Source organism: Glandiceps talaboti, chromosome 3 (genome assembly GCF_964340395.1).
Source record: "Glandiceps talaboti chromosome 3, keGlaTala1.1, whole genome shotgun sequence".
In the NCBI taxonomy this organism is placed as follows: Eukaryota; Metazoa; Hemichordata; class Enteropneusta; family Spengelidae; genus Glandiceps; species Glandiceps talaboti.
Window position 1 is genome coordinate 23,680,007 of NC_135551.1, and position 18,464 is coordinate 23,698,470.

At 35.1% G+C, this 18,464-nt stretch overlaps 1 protein-coding gene across 1 annotated transcript; it reads right to left on the reverse strand.

Annotated features, from left to right (window-relative positions):
• Positions 1-1,222: 1,222 nt before the first annotated feature.
• Positions 1,223-15,485, reverse strand: LOC144433241 (adhesion G-protein coupled receptor G6-like). Its single transcript, XM_078121550.1, has 17 exons — positions 15,449-15,485; positions 14,761-14,900; positions 13,565-13,814; positions 12,831-13,011; positions 12,422-12,549; positions 11,489-11,720; positions 11,116-11,278; positions 9,797-9,946; positions 9,005-9,190; positions 8,284-8,329; positions 7,820-7,932; positions 6,258-6,385; positions 4,287-4,561; positions 3,455-3,524; positions 2,469-2,845; positions 1,869-1,937; positions 1,223-1,284 (listed from the first exon to the last, which is right to left on the reverse strand). The coding sequence occupies exons 1-17, from the start codon at positions 15,483-15,485 to the stop codon at positions 1,223-1,225; spliced, it is 2,607 nt and encodes an 868-aa protein (XP_077977676.1).
• Between the last annotated feature and the right edge of the window lie 2,979 nt (positions 15,486-18,464).

Sequence of the window (18,464 nt, forward strand, 5' to 3'; positions counted from 1 at the left end):
CAATATAAGTCACAACATTCCAAATTACCATTATTTTTCATAAATTGTGCCTGAGGAGGTACATTGTATTATTCCCCAATATTTTTCTTCAAAACACTCGTAACGTAAAGGTTTGACACTACTCGTCACTCGACTCGTATTAACAGAGCCCCTTAGGTCATTCGTATTTTCCTTAGATGAAAGAACAAAATATATTGGGAATAATGTCTAATTGTTAATTTACATATTATGCAATTGTTACCCTTAGTAAAATGATAGACAAAAATTCTTTATTTTTCATATGAAAATGCAGTGGGGGTAGATCGCCATTCGAAAGAACGTGTGTACAGAATAACAAGAAACTTTGTAACATTTAAGAACTATAGTAAGTAACTATAATACAATAAATATTTATAATTTGGTACGTTTACTTGTAAGAAATGATAAACCTATTTAACAACATGTTAGACATATGCTTCCAAATAAATGTCTTTAAATAAATTCACCTGCAAATAATACAAGTTTGCCTTATCTGATATTTATTGTAATCTGAAATCTAATTGGATATGATTGTTATAAATATTATCAAATTTACAAAAAACATGAACTATTCAGTATTTCACCAATACAGACGTGCGCTAAGTTTCTCACATTCTTCATCTTGTTTTGGTTACTATTATACTTGAACAGAACATAGTTTTGGCCTCAGCAATGACGTCTGTATTGAGATGTGTTTTGAGTAGAGCCTCTCATCAGGAGACATGACATGGGTAGATCTGAAAACATTTTGTGCGATGAGGTTTTTTGTTTTATGTGGAGAATCAATCATGGTAATCTACTTACTAAGACATGTCTGAATATCACCAGTAACGATGAGATATGTAGCATAATTATAGTCTGGCACACCAAATAATGATTCGGTGGGGTAGTTTTTTTAAGTGTACCAAATAGTGACACCAACCTCAGAATCGTAGTAAAAATAAATATGCGTCAACCTGGCAATGTTACATGAATATGCTGCTATTTTTATGGCAAAAAGAAAAAAATCAAATGTTACATAAAAATGATGAGTGTTAAAATGATCTCAAGTTAGTTCATGTCTTTTTAACACTAATGGATTGTCTTATAGGCGTCAATGGCTGTATAAATTACTGGCAGCACGCGTTTGTTAAGAAGAATGAAATTGGTCAACTTTACAAAAATAACGACTGGTAAAAAAACAAGTAAATATATAGTAAACTCCTTATAATTGAGATGAAGTGTCCATCGTCTTGTTATCCGCACCACGCTTTTCTTTCGACGTGTCTGAAAACGAATATTAATAACATCGTTATAATTGGCATTGGAATTAAACTTCAAATAACTGGATTAGAAAGACTCTAGTCCAATTAACAAGAATTTCGTCTTTACATTTGTTGTGATTTTTTCAATCTGAAATCTTTTTAATTTATGTATGATTTCTGATCTCACAAAAGGCCAATTTATATTTTTTGAGATAAGTAAGAACGTTTAGTAAAGTTGGTCCGTAGTCAAAAGGGCCTAGTGACAAAATAAAGTGTATTTTTGTGTAATTGGTTTTTTTTTAATGGCATATTTCTCAAAAGCCACGGTGAAATTGTTCGAGCAATATTGTTTTGTCCTCTACAAATATTGTCTGAATGAAGGCAGGTCGTGGAGAAAAAACAATGTTTTTAATTTGACAGGGTCACAAGAGCAAATGGCAATTTCATCATTAAGCCCTTATGGCACTAACCTCTTCCTTTCTACGTGGTGCGCTTTATTATTTTTTATAACCCAACCATTGTCAAGAACATATATACATCTGTTTAAAACTTTGGCTGGAATCAGTGATGATGTAAAGAGTATATTAAATGTTTAAAGCTACTAACCTGATTTCAATTTCGTCTTGTCTGAAGACGGCTTGTATTTCTTTGCACTTGCTGACTCGGATGAAGTTGCTAAAACATAGGAACAAAACATTCGACATAATTATATCGGTTTTATAAATTAATAAGTGTAATTCTAAAAATTGGAATTTTTCATACAAGGTGAATGAAAGTGATTGCAACGAGTTATTCATATGGTGGCAATGTTTGAAAATTTAGAACTTATTTTTAACAGTCTCTTTGGGTAATTTCTTTGAAATGAATCCTGTTATCCTTGCCTGTACATGAATGGATGGATAGGTGGTTGGTTGGGTGTATGGATGATTGGATGGATGGATGAATGAATGAATGAATGAATGAATGAATGAATGAATGAATGAATGAATGAATGAATGAATGAATGAATGAATGAATGAATGAATGAATGAATGAAAAATGTTGAACTAGTCAAAGTGTACATGTTTTTTGAAAGATTGTATTCATTCTTGTATGGTAAGGTTTATAGGTATTTTGTACATTTTATGTATTCTTCAAAAAATTAAATATTAAGTTGATTAAGAAGAATATTAGGGTTGCAAAAGTCCCTATCTCTACATAGCCTACCTGTTGATTCATATCCAGTCAAACAGCAAAACGTTTTCTTCCATTGTTTCCTGACTTCTGTCTTCATGATACAGTGAAATATAAATATAAACAGTCCTTGTAACGAGTTAAATATGGCAAATAAATAATTGATAACTAAACTGGCTTCATTGACGGCAAAAAGTGCCAAACCCCACGTAAGTCCAAGTAACACCATCAAACCAATGGCTGCCCTCAATTGGGTAGTTGTCGTGTAGCGTTGTGTCGTCGTCAGCTTCTTAGACTTAAGTCCACATAATTGATGCATGACAAGTATATAGATTATTATGTTGAACAGTAGAATAAGGCCAACTGGAAGTAGGAATGAATAGTAGAAGGCGTCTCTTGACAACCAGCAACTGTATTGGAAAATAGAAAAATAAACAATCACATATCCATATGTAAACTGCTTGTGGGTGGTTTTATGCTGATGAAGATAATGTATGAAAAATTCAATCGATCGGTACTGCAAGTATATGATGTTATTCAGTATTTATGTAAATATTTGAAAATTTTGTTTAGAAACCCATCGATAAGGTTTCGCAATGAAAGGCCTCTTTATATATAGGCGTCTACTCACGACATATTAATACTTTTGTTCCCTTACGAAAAGTCACATGTGCTCAAAATATTGGGGACAGTCTTTCCTCGGAAAGGCAAATACAATGACTAATTATGACGAAGATTATGATTATTCACTATAAAATGTTGTTAATATTAATATGACGTAGAATATGACGTTTGCCAATTACAATTGTCTATTGAATAGTTATAGACTAATTGAATTCTACATGGAGAACGTACAGATAGATAGACATAGGAGAATAAGAGATGAAACATTGAAATCAGTGTAACAAGTGTCATCAACACAGGTTCACATCATCATGAAAGCAATTCCACAGGATCATATTGTCATCAATTTCATTTCACAAATTAAAACGGCTAACTTTATCATTATAATAACTTACATATTATTATAATATCCATAGTGTTCCAGGTTAATACCGAGGGTGATTGCGACGATTACCAATGGGACGCCTTGTGGGAAGACACAAAATTCAAAAAATTAGAATTATGATGAACAAATTGAAGTAAAATTGACAATGGATGCTTGTTTGCAAACATTAGACACAGAATTAGTGCTACAAATTAAACTCAATATTTCCCCCATGATCATAATGACTTAATAATGAAGCATTCTTGATTCAGTATTACTATTGACAATCCATTTCATGTCAGTGTTTACTGGCTATGTTTGATGCAACCACGCAGAAACTAATCAGAAACTGTGCGTTACACTTTAAGATAGCAACATTTAATGAACATGCGGTTCCTCTAGAGATACATTTTGTCAAAAGGAAATTAACTCCCGTGTCGCCATGCTATGCTGGTATCAAATACAGACATCAAAACATTGACGCTCGTGTGTCTGCGTCTAGTTGACTTACGTTTAGATAGTTTATTTCACTATGTCAAAATATAGCAAGAAATTACTTGGAATATGCGGTTTCTTATTGATTGTGTGGGTGTGTCAAACAAAGCCAGTGAAAAACTAACATGAAATGGACTGTACTCTTGACTAAAAATAAAAAAAACCCTGTAATTCTTAATATAACATTATAAATATGTTATCATGTAAATGAGCTAACATTGAATCAATGCAAAGGTAAGTAAAAGCTGGCTAATTTATAGTAGTGACATGTTTAAAACAATAAACTATATTACTCGTAAATTGTATTCGATGGGTTAGATAAGAGTGATAAGTGAGGTAATACCGACACACAACTGCCAAACACCTACCCCATCCAAACAAGCACAACTTGATCATAAAGCGAGCAATGTAAATTTTGAACACTTTCACCAGTAGTAAGTACATATTAAACGCTTCCAGCGCAGTCCAACACATTACAGCTAATAAGAAGTAGTGTAACAGAACAGCTATCGCCGTACAAAGTTCGGGTATGATTGGTGCAAAGTCAGTGGCAAAGGATCCAGTTAGAAATATCAACAACATGATGAACAATGCAGAACTAAGATTCATCAAAATCTTAGCTGGTGTATCCTTTCGTAATTTACTGTGAAATGGGTATAAGAGAATGAAATCAATATTACTTATTGTAAACATGCATTTAGTACAAAACAATATGAAATATATACTGTGGTCGTTTAACGTCACGACAACGAGTGACTCTCCAGAACCCAAAGCCTATGAAAATATCATTATTTCCTACAATTGGCGTTCTCCTCTAATACTAAATGTCTTAGCAACCATTATTGCAGACAAAGCATGTGCAATCTTATGCGTCCTTTAACCAAATCAAAAGAAATAGATTGAAACTTTGTATTTTTCTCTCTAAAAAAACCCGTAACCAGACTGATCATATTCTGTGCCTTATTATTCAGTCCTTATGGTCGTTTTTTTACTTTAAAATATGTATTTCGGAAATAATTTGTAGTGCGTTCATTTAAGTCCTCCTTGGATTTCTTGTGTTCAATAATTTTGCTAATACGTTGACAATTTTCCGATGCAAATCAAACATCAACTTGTAAGACGTTTCTTTTTTGAGGAGACATTATTTAATATGAAATAAGTTACATATTGGATTCACTATCATGTGGATGGTTCTTATACATTCTAAAAATATAGTCTATAGCAAAATAATGCTAATACTAGTAAACAAGGCCGACATAAAATAAACATCTGAAGGTAAATTTTCACACTCAGGATTATCGTTATCTTGAATCATCAAAGTTTTCGATTGCGTGTCGTCCAGTAGCAACACTTGAAGATATATGCATATGTCCGTGTATTAACAATACATTGCCATCATCAACCAATCAACGAGTTCCTGCTAAATAATATGAGCCATTTTGGAATTGTTGTGACTTCGTATATTAATTTATAGACGCTACCATGTTTAAATCAAAGCCCAAGTGCGAATCGTAGTGTGCGGTTTACACATGATGGTAGATTGGTATTTAGCGACGTGTTAAATACACGGAAAAGGGGCGTATATCCGTTACTTCAAACCTTTGTTAATCCAAGATAATGGGTGGGTCAAACTATAAACGGTTCTGGGGTTACCATTGGATCAAGGACAGGGTGGCAAAAAGGGTAAAACACAAGTGGTGGTTTGCTACAACATTTAAGAGTTCACGATTTCTTAATATAACTATACCTGAAATGAAATTCATCTGTTGTATCTGCCGGTCTTAGTTGAAAATGAAACGAGGTAATGTCTTTGTTAGTGGTATATTTGTTGGCATCCATGCATGTTTAATATATGCATGTAGTTGAAATACGTCATTGAAAATCGAAAATCATAATGAATGATCCTCAAATATAACCAGATGTAAACTGAAAACGCCGTAAGGACAAAATGCAAGACTTTCGATTGTTGTTCCTACACCCATTATCAGAATGTGCAATTCCGAGCAACGATATATATGGCATATCCCTTGATTGGTAAATTTCATTGATTATGCAAATGACTCTTGAAAGAAAATTCGAAATCAAACCAAACAAAAATCGCCAATGTATATACAAAATTGTATGAATTTGGAAACTTGCATTCTTCTGATGTTGCTTAACTTACTTAAAATCCTTAATTATGCAAATGGCTCCTCAATCTGAAAAACTACAACAAGAAGCTTTGTATACACATTGTATGTGGTCATGAAACAGGGAAATTCGAGTTGGTCTCTTTCATAATACCTTCATCTTGGTCAATCTGAACAGTGTTAGTCACTAAGTAGGTTGTTGCAACTGACCTGAATATCATATAGGTGAGAATGGTCAATGCCAATCCAAACAGAGATATACCACAACCTATATACGATATGATAGACAATGCCTTCTGGTTTGCTGCGTCAATATTTCCACTATCACCGTATATATCCTGTACAAAACAGATATGCAAAGTTAATGTAATATCAGAATAGAAGATTTAAGATTTTTTTCGGATCAGTACATGCTTACGTCAGAACTTGGTCATGTACATTCAAACGCATTGGTACGTATTGTAATTCGATCAGTTTGATTCAATAATTGCAATTTGAAAAGTGTTTTGAATTTTAATAAACACGTTTAGTTTTATATGACACTTTCCCACTGTGCTCGAAGCGTGCTTGACAATTACTACCCTGGCACAACAGCCCTTTTACAATTTACCGTCTCCTTAGGGAGTATATACAATCCATTGCAGCCTCTGTAAGCATTTCCATTGCAAACTCAAATCCTAAAGATCCCAAATTATACAGCTGGGTTGACACGGGCACAACAGTTTTTTTCTAATATTGCCGAAGTACATCAGCCATTTAGAAACAAATGGTAGCAGATAGATAGATAGATAGATAGATAGATAGATAGATAGATAGATAGATAGATAGATAGATAGATAGATAGATAGACAGACAGACAGACAGACAGACAGACAGACAGACAGACAGACAGACAGACAGACAGACAGACGGACAGGCAGACAGGGATAGATAAATAGATAGATAGGTAGGTAGGTAGGTAGGTAGGTAGGTAGGTAGATAGATAGATAGATAGATAGATAGATAGATAGATAGATAGATAGATAGATAGATAGATAGATAGACAGACAGACAGACAGACAGACAGACAGACAGACAGACAGACAGACACAGACAGACAGACAGACAGATGGATAGATAGATAGATAGATAGATAGATACATAGATAGATAGATAGATAGACAGACAGACAGACAGACAGACAGACAGACAGACAGACAGACAGACAGACAGACAGACAGACAGACAGACAGACAGACAGACAGACAGGGATAGATAAATAGATAGATAGGTAGGTAGGTAGGTAGGTAGGTATGTAGGTAGGTAGGTAGGTAGGTAGGTAGGTAGATAGATAGATAGATAGATAGATAGATAGATAGATAGATAGATAGATAGATAGATAGATAGATAGATAGATAGATAGACAGACAGACAGACAGACAGACAGACAGACAGACAGACAGACAGACAGACAGACACAGACAGACAGACAGACAGATGGATAGATAGATAGATAGATACATAGATACATAGATACATAGATAAATAGATAGATAGATAGATAGATAGATAGATAGATAGATAGATAGATAGATAGATAGATAGATAGATAGATAGATAGATACGAACAAGTAACCTGCAGACTCCAAGTCGACCACGCTAAGCATTCGACCATTCCGACTCCGTGTACAACAAACCCAAAGTATATATACGCGGACTATTGTACAAGTGAGATGACATTGTGTTTATAGTATACCATGTACATTATACAATAAATTAATAACGTTGCTTACCATGAGTAACGCAAAATTTGTAAGATGGTCACATTCACATATCGTCACGTTATCTGTCTCTGTATTGCTATCAGATATTCTGCATCCATCACCCGACCAACCTCCCTTTCCAGCTGAAGAAAATAAAACATAAACCAAACTTAAACATTTATAAATGCACCTGTTATATGTAAAAAGATGTTTCTCTGCATCAAAAAAGAACTTTCGTCAGTTAAGTTGTTTTTGCGAGGCAGTTTATATAACGTGAAATTATCATTTCATAACATCTTTTAACACATTGAATAAAGATAATATAAGAACACACACTAGTGTTCACTGGATGCAATGTATAAATCAAAACAGTTTATTGCATTATTCCGCATAATTAAATCCATCGCGTACGAAAAGAACAAAGTAATGAGTACACTTTGGAACAAAATGCAATCAAATGGCAATGTTGTTTTTATATCGTAAAAAAGACTCACCATTTAATTGAAAATCCCAGAAAGCACACTCAGGATTTCCTGAATTCTGTAGAGGAAGAGTATCTATTGGTTAAATGTATGTAACTATGGAAGTTTTATAAATCATCGTTTAACTAAGCCATTACAACTAAAGGAGACAAGCTGAGACCCCGTTTTTATCCAAATTTCAAATACTTAGTTATGTTGCTGTTTGCCTCGAAAAGAATATTTATCCATATAGCATTGATAGGTTTATGCATGTGTACTATTACTGCCATTCTGAGGTAAGTGTCACTTTTAGGATGCACCTAAAAGAACCCCATCAAATAATTTACTCCGCTTGCTTGACTATTATGCTACATATCTCGCAGTTACTAGCGTAGACACGTTCTAGTATAAAGAAGAATACATGATGTCTATTTCTTCACATAAAATCAACATATCAAGGATATTGTCAGATCTGGCCTTAGACCCTACTTTCGTGTAGGGTCTATGCTCTGGCCTATGCCCTATGGACTATACAATTAAACCACATTATGACACCAAAAGTAAAACATATAACTCATCACATGAGTTTGCTGAAAGCATAGTGAATATCTGACACAGCTTTACAAACATTACATACCAAGAGGCAATACAACTTAGTGTCTCCAACACATGATCAACATAACGCAAAACTACTACAGCTTATGCAAAATAAGGAATAACGAACGAACAAACAAATGAAAGCAATATTTTATACCTCAGCCTGTCTGGTCAAAGTTATCACAACAGGATCTATAAGGTTATCCAGTTTTATAGCACCAACGCTAGCAGCTATAATGGGACTGTTCACCACATCTTCAATGACAGTGTCATCGTCTTCAAGCATTATAGTCCCGTCACTTGCTGTAGGCAGAATTACACCAGTTGTTACAGCATCAACAGCCTATAGAAACAAAAAAGATACAAATATAATTGTTCGTTTAAAGTAAGACCATAAATTGTAACTCGTGAGAATAGATGCATTATTCTGGTTTGAACTTGAACTAGATTAGGCATTATCGATCCAAGCCTAGGTGGAAGTGACATATAGGTCTTGCTCGGGAATTTGCATTAAACGTACTGTTGACTGATTGGAATGTTATGCAATTACAATAAAAAAAGAAAAAGTCGACAACGCATTCAACGGAAGTTTCTAAGCAAGGTCCATACGTCACCTCCGCCTACGTTTGGATGAAGCCAGCTCTGCATATGATAGGGGTAGTGAATTAAGCTAACGTAACGTATTTTATTTCGTTTAACATCCAGTTTTTAAAAAATTAAACATAGCAAATTTACAAGATGTCCTTTCACTTTAAAGGATATATATATATATATATATATATATATATATATATATATATATATATATATATATATATATATATATATGATATATATATATATATATATCACAGACATTAATATTGTTATGACTTGTGTTCCTATTAAATGATCCAAACTCTTTGGAATTCGTTCTCACAATGATATTGCTCATCAGTTACTGTATTACCTTGAAAAACTTGTTGGACTCATAGGAGATAAACTGGATTCGTGCAAGCTGTCCTTGAGGGAAACTGTCCAGTATCGAGGAAGGTAGCTGAATTGATGATTGTATGTTCTCCTCAGGCTGACCAGATCCAGGTCCCTTTACAACTTCTCTCTAAAAATGAAAGATAGACAACTAAATTAGTTAACACAGGCTGCAACATTTGTTGTTTCATGAGGGCGTATATTTGAATGTGTTCTTAATTAAGGTAGGCTGTATCACAATCAAAAACCTAAACCTAGGCCAACAGAATGGTGCCATTGGCACTGTATGTGTTAGTTTGCAAGTGTTACGAGTCACACACAATAAACAATTGTGATTATTCGAGAATTCCACTATTGACAAAAAGACACAACTAGTGATAAGGCCACATTGATTAATGAGACAGAGCCGGGTCAAGTAATGTTATTCTATCCTAATGAGTAGAGGTCACATGTCATCACAGAGTGATAAATTGTGTCCCAATTGAATCAACAGCTGTTTAGCTAGGATTATTTAGGACGGTTCAACAAACTGCTTATTGCTGAGCTGAATTAATTATATTAATAAACATTTACTAAATAAGGTTAAGAGAAAATCTTTTGTTGTAAACAACTTGTTTGTTAACCATATTTGTATTACGGAATGAACAATGTTTTAAATAAAATGTTGATGACGTATGCGATTTAAATAGCAATGGAATGTGCATCTCCCCAGACTGGTCGGTTGGCGACAAGAGTTGGTGGCTGTACCAGCGGGTTTTGGCAAGACTGTATAGCTATACTGCAAATACTTCAAAGAACTTTGATGTTTGGCTGTAATTGACTGTGGAGCTCAATTGAATCGTTCCCCATGCTGCAAATCGTATAAGTCATTCAACCCAAAAGTAATAGACCGGTACCTCTGGAACGGCTGACCGAGCGAGTTTGAGTTTACCACTGGAAATAGGCCAATATCTTGCAGCTGCCTAATTCAGCGTTGTAACACAAGAGCAAACTGGATCGGATAGCAGTGCTCACATTCAGAATAAGTTAATGTAAATTAAAGACAGTTTCTAGATATTTTTAGGGTGCGTTGATATTTACCTAGACACCAAAAAGCCTCGACCTGTCTCTGAGCTAAACATTAGTGGGTGTTATCTTACGAAGGATTACACGGTATCATTAATTTGCTGTGGGCCAATTTTCTCTATAGATATGGCAAACAAACTTCTTCACTCCTAATAATCCGAAGTGGGCCTTTAAGAGGATTATCTGTGCCCATGTAAAGGAGGTTAATGTCTTAGTGTTGTAAAATCGACTCACCTCTACATCAGTGTCTCCCATAAATGAAATACGGCATGCTATGCCATCATACGAGCTGCTATTTACAGACACTACAGCAATTGCTATGTTATCCGTTTCTACGGCAACTAATTCTCCGTCGAATTCTACACCCTGTGATAGTTGGTCAACTACCTTGATGACTCTGAAAAAACAAATTCAAGGACATGAAAATAATAGACAACAAAATTTCAATGTGGTCTCCTCATTGAGGAGTTCTATGCAATGAACTATAATAATAAAGAAAGTTATGGTTGATTGGTTGGTTGGTTGGTTGGTTTGTGATATACATATGATTTATTCATGTGTGGCATCGCTTAAATTGGTGAGCATGGTTTAAACCTAGTCTACAGACCTTGAAGCCGAGTCTTGACTCCTCTGTGATGAAATCAGTATTATTCTTTCGACATCCAGTAAGTTATTAACGCCTTGCAGAAGGTTCTTTGCTGTTTCAACGCTCGTTCGGTTACCGATAGTTCCTACGACGTTTTCAACAACACCTACGGACAGGTCAACGTCAGTCTCCGTAAACCCCACGGCGCCCGTCGTGAGATTGTATAACTCCATCGACAAGTCTACTGAATTCTCTGAAAGTTACAAAATATGCACTGAATTATCGATCATGAAATGCTTATTTTGAAATAAATGTAACACTTGAGTAATCATCATGTGAATATCTTTGTTCGATATACAAATAAAATCGCAAAACTTGAAACAAAACAACGATCTTACTAACACCGTGATAGTGTTGAATTTTATGTCAGGCTTAACAAAAATCTCCCCAACAGTGCTACATTTCATCGTCCTGTTTACCAACAGTAGTGATATTTGTCGAAAAAGACAATCTAATAGCAATTTCGGTAATATTTGTGTTCATGGTAACTGATAAATGAGACAATGGCACTCCAAGATATAATTAATCTCGGTAATTTATCAGAGCAAAAAGCACCAAAAATCCTAACCAAGTACGTATTTATTGATACTCAATAGATCTCAAGAAGTCAAGTCGGTGTCCATTGTACGATGTAGAAGCAGAAACGTTTATCTTACTATATCGGTAACTTTTACAGCTGAAGATATAAACAAGCTGATAATTAGCGTGTCACAATAATCTAAATTAGAGACATCTCCATTTTTATACCGATTCAGTGATCTTATGTGTTATCCTTGCATTAAGTCTTTCTTTATCTCACTTCATACAAGCAAAATCAATCCTGTTCGTTGCACAATTGTAATGTTTTTACAAGGCGCAATTAGCGGGTAAATTTGTGTCAATGATGATACTTACCGCTCGTGACGTTTATGTTGTACAAATCATCTAGACGATTGGTGACATCGCTTTCGTACTTACAGTCAGTGAGATCTGGATCTTCCCATACACCCCTAGCTCGACCTCGATTGTCATAGGATAACGTACTTTTTTGACAGATGAGACGGACAACATGGTCAGAATATGGAATGTTAATTAAGTGAGATTCAAAGTAAAATACATCTAATAATAAAAGTTATTTAATTTTGACAATTTAATTGCAAATACTTCGTCCATTGTCTATGGAATCACATCCTTTGGTCATCTTAAGAGTGTCTAATTACTTAATCACAGTAACATACTAGTAAACAACAACAACGACAAATACAATGACAGAAACAACAAGATGTTGACGACATTTCCATTACCACCGAAAGCGAAGACTTACCATTTCCGGCTTGCAACAAACGTATCTTTCTTCTGACCATGTGGACACTTCATATAAGCTGTCTGGTTAGCCTCGGTTGTTGGCCAGTTATATGTCCCCTTCTCAACATTGATAGTATCACCAAAACACGGGCGAATCGTTAGTGGTGTTGGTTCTTGATGTGTTGGCTCAATGGGCACCTCTGTAATTACAATAGTTATGTTTATATGAGTGGAATTTACTTGAACGTATACTCCTTGTAGACTAACAGGCCTTATGTTACCGCTTATGCACTTGCCACTTTTTTTAACTATTGAATGATGTACATAAATATATTCTCATGCATAAAAGATCAAATAGTCTTCGAAAAGTATTGATTTAAAACACGTTGTGTATTATTCATAACTCTCAACTACTCTACTTTCAAATATATCCATTCTTGGAGGACTCTCAAAAAGTATCAAAGTAAGCGAGAGACATTTTCCATATTGCAGTCTATAAAACAATTGTCCCAGATATTTCCCCATACATGTAAATCCTTTTAGACATCATAAGACTGGGATGTGAACATTTTAAGAACTTTGATCATAACAGCATTATTGCGTTGAACAGTCTGGTCTCCTGATCATCAAATGGAATGAAATTTGAGTAACTTTTAATTTGGTTCCCGCAACAAAGAAAGAAATGTAAATTTAATGTGTTTAGATCGTCTGCATTTATAGTGCAACACTGAAACATTTAGAATATTTAATTACCTGTTCTTGGGGTAGGATTAGGATAACTTATTATGTCAAGTGGAGAATAAACGTTACAAAGGGGTCCATTACAACAATATGAACATTCAAAATTCTCTTCTTCTCCTTGACGTAACAGGTCAGCACAACTTGAACGGTTAGCCGCACCGGCACACTCTTCTGCAGCCACACATTGTTTATTGGTAACAAAACCATCATGGCTCCAAAACATTGATGTAAGGCATTTGTAACCAACGGCTGATGTGTCACCCTATGATTAAATATATTCATTAATAATTATAGTATGGACATCATTAAGCGGGCAGGAGAACATCACTCAATTATTGCAAAATGTGCATGTATAATGATATGAGATAAAATTGAACTGGGTCGCTCTCTTTACAACCAAAACCAAATTTATGTGGAAAGCACAGTCTACCCAACATCATCTTCAACCTGTAGTCATTTCTCCCTTTGACTCTACCTCTTTGTTGAAGTGTCACAGAAAATATGTGTAATATGCATCAATGAGAGCTGTATTAGATACGAACAGAATGTTACAATGTAACACTCACAGACATGATGGTTTATTTAGTGCAGACAGAATGTTACAATGTAACACTCACAGACATGGTTTACTGGTACAGACAGAATGGTACAATGTAACACTCACAGACATGGTTTATTTGGTACAGACAGAATATTACAATGTAAAACTCACTAACATGGCTTATTTGGTACAGACGGAAAGTTACAATGTCACACTCACAGACATGGTTTATTTGGTACAGACAGAATGTTTCAATGTGACACTCACAGACACGATTTATGTGGGGGATATTGTTTTGAATATCATATTAATGTCTCTGACATTGTATTTGTTGTCTGGAATAACACCGACTGTTCCTGATATTGAGAATCTTGTGACTGGTAACCTTGATTATCACCTGTGTGAAACATTGCTGCAGTTACACTCGTGAAATTACGACAGACTCATGAATAAATATATAGACTATCACCGAGGAAGTGTACTATTGGTTCAATTATAGTGATGTTGTGTAGACTGTACTTTCACATAATTTTGATTGACGTTGCATCATTTGACAACAGATGTTGACGGTAAAATTAATTGTTATTTGTTCCAGAGACAACAAGAGGATTTAACACTTCTAAATGGAAGACGTAGTTAATGGTTTTTATATTATTTACAGACTTACACTTTCCCCTGAACTGTCACTTTCACTGTCACGTCGACTTAAACTCTCCCTACCAGCAAACGACGCACATATTCTCGGAGTTAAACAATCCTCCAATTGGAATGAGTCAGTACATGTATAACACTGCATAGGGAATGAGTCTGGAAAATTAATACAAGCATATCTTATTAGAATGTATAAATGAAAACAAATGATGTAACAGAGTATTGCTTGGACTACACAAAAGTCAATGTAATTAACATCACCATAATTATCATTTCAATCCACTCTAATCTAGGGAAAACACACACACAAATATATATATATATATATATATATATATATATATATATATATATATATATATATATATATATATATATATATATATACACACATACATATTTATGCTACTCTTGGATATAACTACCTCTCCCAATGCCAACATTTTCAAAGGACGCTTAAACACACATCTTTCAGAGAGCATTTTTTTGTAACTCTAAGCGATTGTTTAACTTAATTGGAGCTATATAAGTTTGACAAACAAGTCGGTATGAAGCCCCTTACACAACGTAATATTAGACTACTGATAGCATGGTGGCGTGTAAAAGATCCTCTATAGCTAAAATCATTTCGGTCAACAATGTAGTGTCGATAACACATGGTGTAGGTATTGTTGGTTTATTTATATCGTTTATGTCGTTCTTACCTTGACATACGTATTCATCGCCCGATGTGTCAATCATTGGAACGAGGAGTTCTTGTGATTGTCTATTGCACTGCGCCCCTAGTACGGAGAGATTCTCGAATCGCTTCACTCTTCTTTTCACGATTTGATACAGCCATTTTAATTCACAATCACAAATCAATGGATTACCATCGAGTTTCCTACAGTCAAAAATATGACATGAGTTTAAATTTATTTGAAAAGAAGTGGAGGTACAGAAATATAATGGTTTGAATGCTATATGTCCACATCGACTTAGTTAACACAAGGAAAGCTACTCACTCACTCACTCACTCACCCACCCACCCACCCACTCACTCACTCACTCACCCGCTCGCTCGCTCGCTCACTCACTCACAACATATTGATGAATATGTGAACTTACAGTATCTGTAACTGGCCCAAAGGAAGAATGTCGATCATCTTGATTTTGACGATGTTGTTATAACTTAAATCCCTGAAAACAAATAAGAATAAACTAAATTTAACGACTAACAACTGGTCTGTAGTCCCATAGTATTATTTACAATTGAAATCACAAAAATATGAAACAAAACGTCGTCTGGCTCGACTGAAATTTTACTTGACATTGCTAAATTTTATCGTCTTGCTTGACAAATATCTTTGTTAATAAGATTGCTTGAAGCCATACGATAAAAGCTTTTTGTCGATCCGGGCGATAAAATGTAGCAGTATGAGTTAGTGTTTTGCTGTGTTTGGGTGTAATGAACACAAATAGTTGTATATTTAGAGTATATTTCTTAGGGGTGTGACCTATATATCCGTTTGAGCCAATCATGTTGTAGTATAGGTAAGATAGACGACTCGTTCGGTAGGGTTATGTGCCCTCGTTTATATATTGGCACATAACGCTCCCGTACTCGTTGACTATCTATTACTTCCATTCACATGCTAAAGTTGACTGACTCACTGGATTGATTTTACAAAAGCACACCTAGAGAATTGAAATATGATATAAAATAAATATGAAATCTGTATTTCATGTAAAAGCAATATACTCACAGAATAGCTGTGTTTTCTGGCAGTCGGGGTGGGATCGTTCTTAGCCCTCTATCGACACAATTGATTTCTACGCCACTTTGTTGTAAGTCATGACATGTACACCCAGAATATTCTTCAGCTTCATAGTATTGGCATTCGTCATCTGTAGGAGGGGGAAAACAATCGCATTTATCTAGGAGATGCTAGGTGATGATGAATCACTGGAAATGAAATTTGTAATTCACGAATTGCGAATATCGAAAGCAAATTAAATTGTCCGAATTTGTGCCACAGCTTCAACTCGTACGTACTAGACTCAAACCGATTACTACACTGGAAGGAACAGAAATAGGACACGTATACATTGAAATTAAGTTTCACAAATTTGTACAGTATACAGGTGTGATGTTAAAAAGGCTACCTAGCCAAAAAGATGTAAACCATGATAATGAGACAACATTAACAAAATTAACCTACCTGCTATTGGAGTCGAAGTCGGGCTGACTGGCGCCCTAATATCGAGAGGGGTGAATATATTACAAAGCGAACCGTCACAACAATACATACAATCATATTCAGATTGCAGGCCCTCATTGAGTAGTTGGCTACAGTATGATTGATTGGCCATGCCCACACATTCCGATGCGGGTACACAGGATTTACTGGTCATATAGCCATCAAGTGTTCCGTACATCGACGTCAAGCATTTGTATTCCCTATCCTGTTCAGCCTGTGAAAAACAGATACATCAAAGATAGTAATTAAAAGTCAGTTGTTAGAAACGTGGGTATTGAATATTCATTTTCTGGGGCCGAAATATGCATTATGTTGATCACAGTTTGAGGCACGAATTTACACCGTTTCTTTTTTTTATACCTAGCTGTGGAATTAACCATGACAGGGCAGAGGTTGTTTATGAGAATTCTAACACCTAAAAATAAATACCACATATTGATTGGGTAATTTGTTTTCGTAAAATATATGTATTTAACATCAACAGTATTATCGACAAGAGTTTGAAACAAATCGAAGTAACAACACTGGGAGATTGTTCGAAATTTCACACTTACGCCGCTGTCGCTGAGGGTGCTGCAGTATGTCGGAATGAGACAATCCTCAATATTTTGAGTTCCATCACACTGGTAACATTGCAGGAAAGATGAGGAGTCTGTAAATTAGTGATAAACATTCTGTTCAGGTAAATCATAAGTGATCCATGCTTCTACAGGTCATAGATTAATAGTTTTCGTGTTTACATATTTCGAAAAGACCGATTGAGTGTTAAAAGCGGATAATACTAGTACTAAGGCCTGTTGAAGCATAGTGTAAGAATGACTCATTTGCTAAAAAGGGCCATGATGTTTTGACTGTGAACGTTTTAACACTGTAGACTGAAAGATTCGCCGTTGTTGGCGCTCTTGTCACATATGAAGAGTACACAACGACGAGTCTTTAGATAGTCCGCGAATTTTAAACCAAGAATAGTGGAGAAACGGGGAACTTGGCATAGCAATGACTGACTGACTGACTGACTGACTGACTGACTGACTGACTGACATAACCAATTAAAATTAGACGTCAAGTTCAGGGCTAAATTGTATTTATGTGTCTACATAGTAGGCGTACCTTTTACTACCACAGACAAGTCTTACTTGTCTGTGTTACTACATATTTAAAAGGTACTCTCGTTAAATTGTACATACTGAAGGACACTTAGCCACCACTTGCAATCGATTGAATTCAAACCTGGCATTAGAAGACCTTGTAACTCATAAACGATCCTATGAAGTAATTCATGATACGTATCACGAAACATTCAGAAAATTCCTACCATGCAATCAACTGTTCTAACAATGCCAGAAGGCAATTGTAATATTACATAAAACATGAATCGACATTTAATTTTAACATTATTATATTGGAAAGTGGTTATGTTTACTTTATTTTCACTGGAGTAAAAAGCTTATAAACTCAGCTTGTGCCACTTTAAATATTC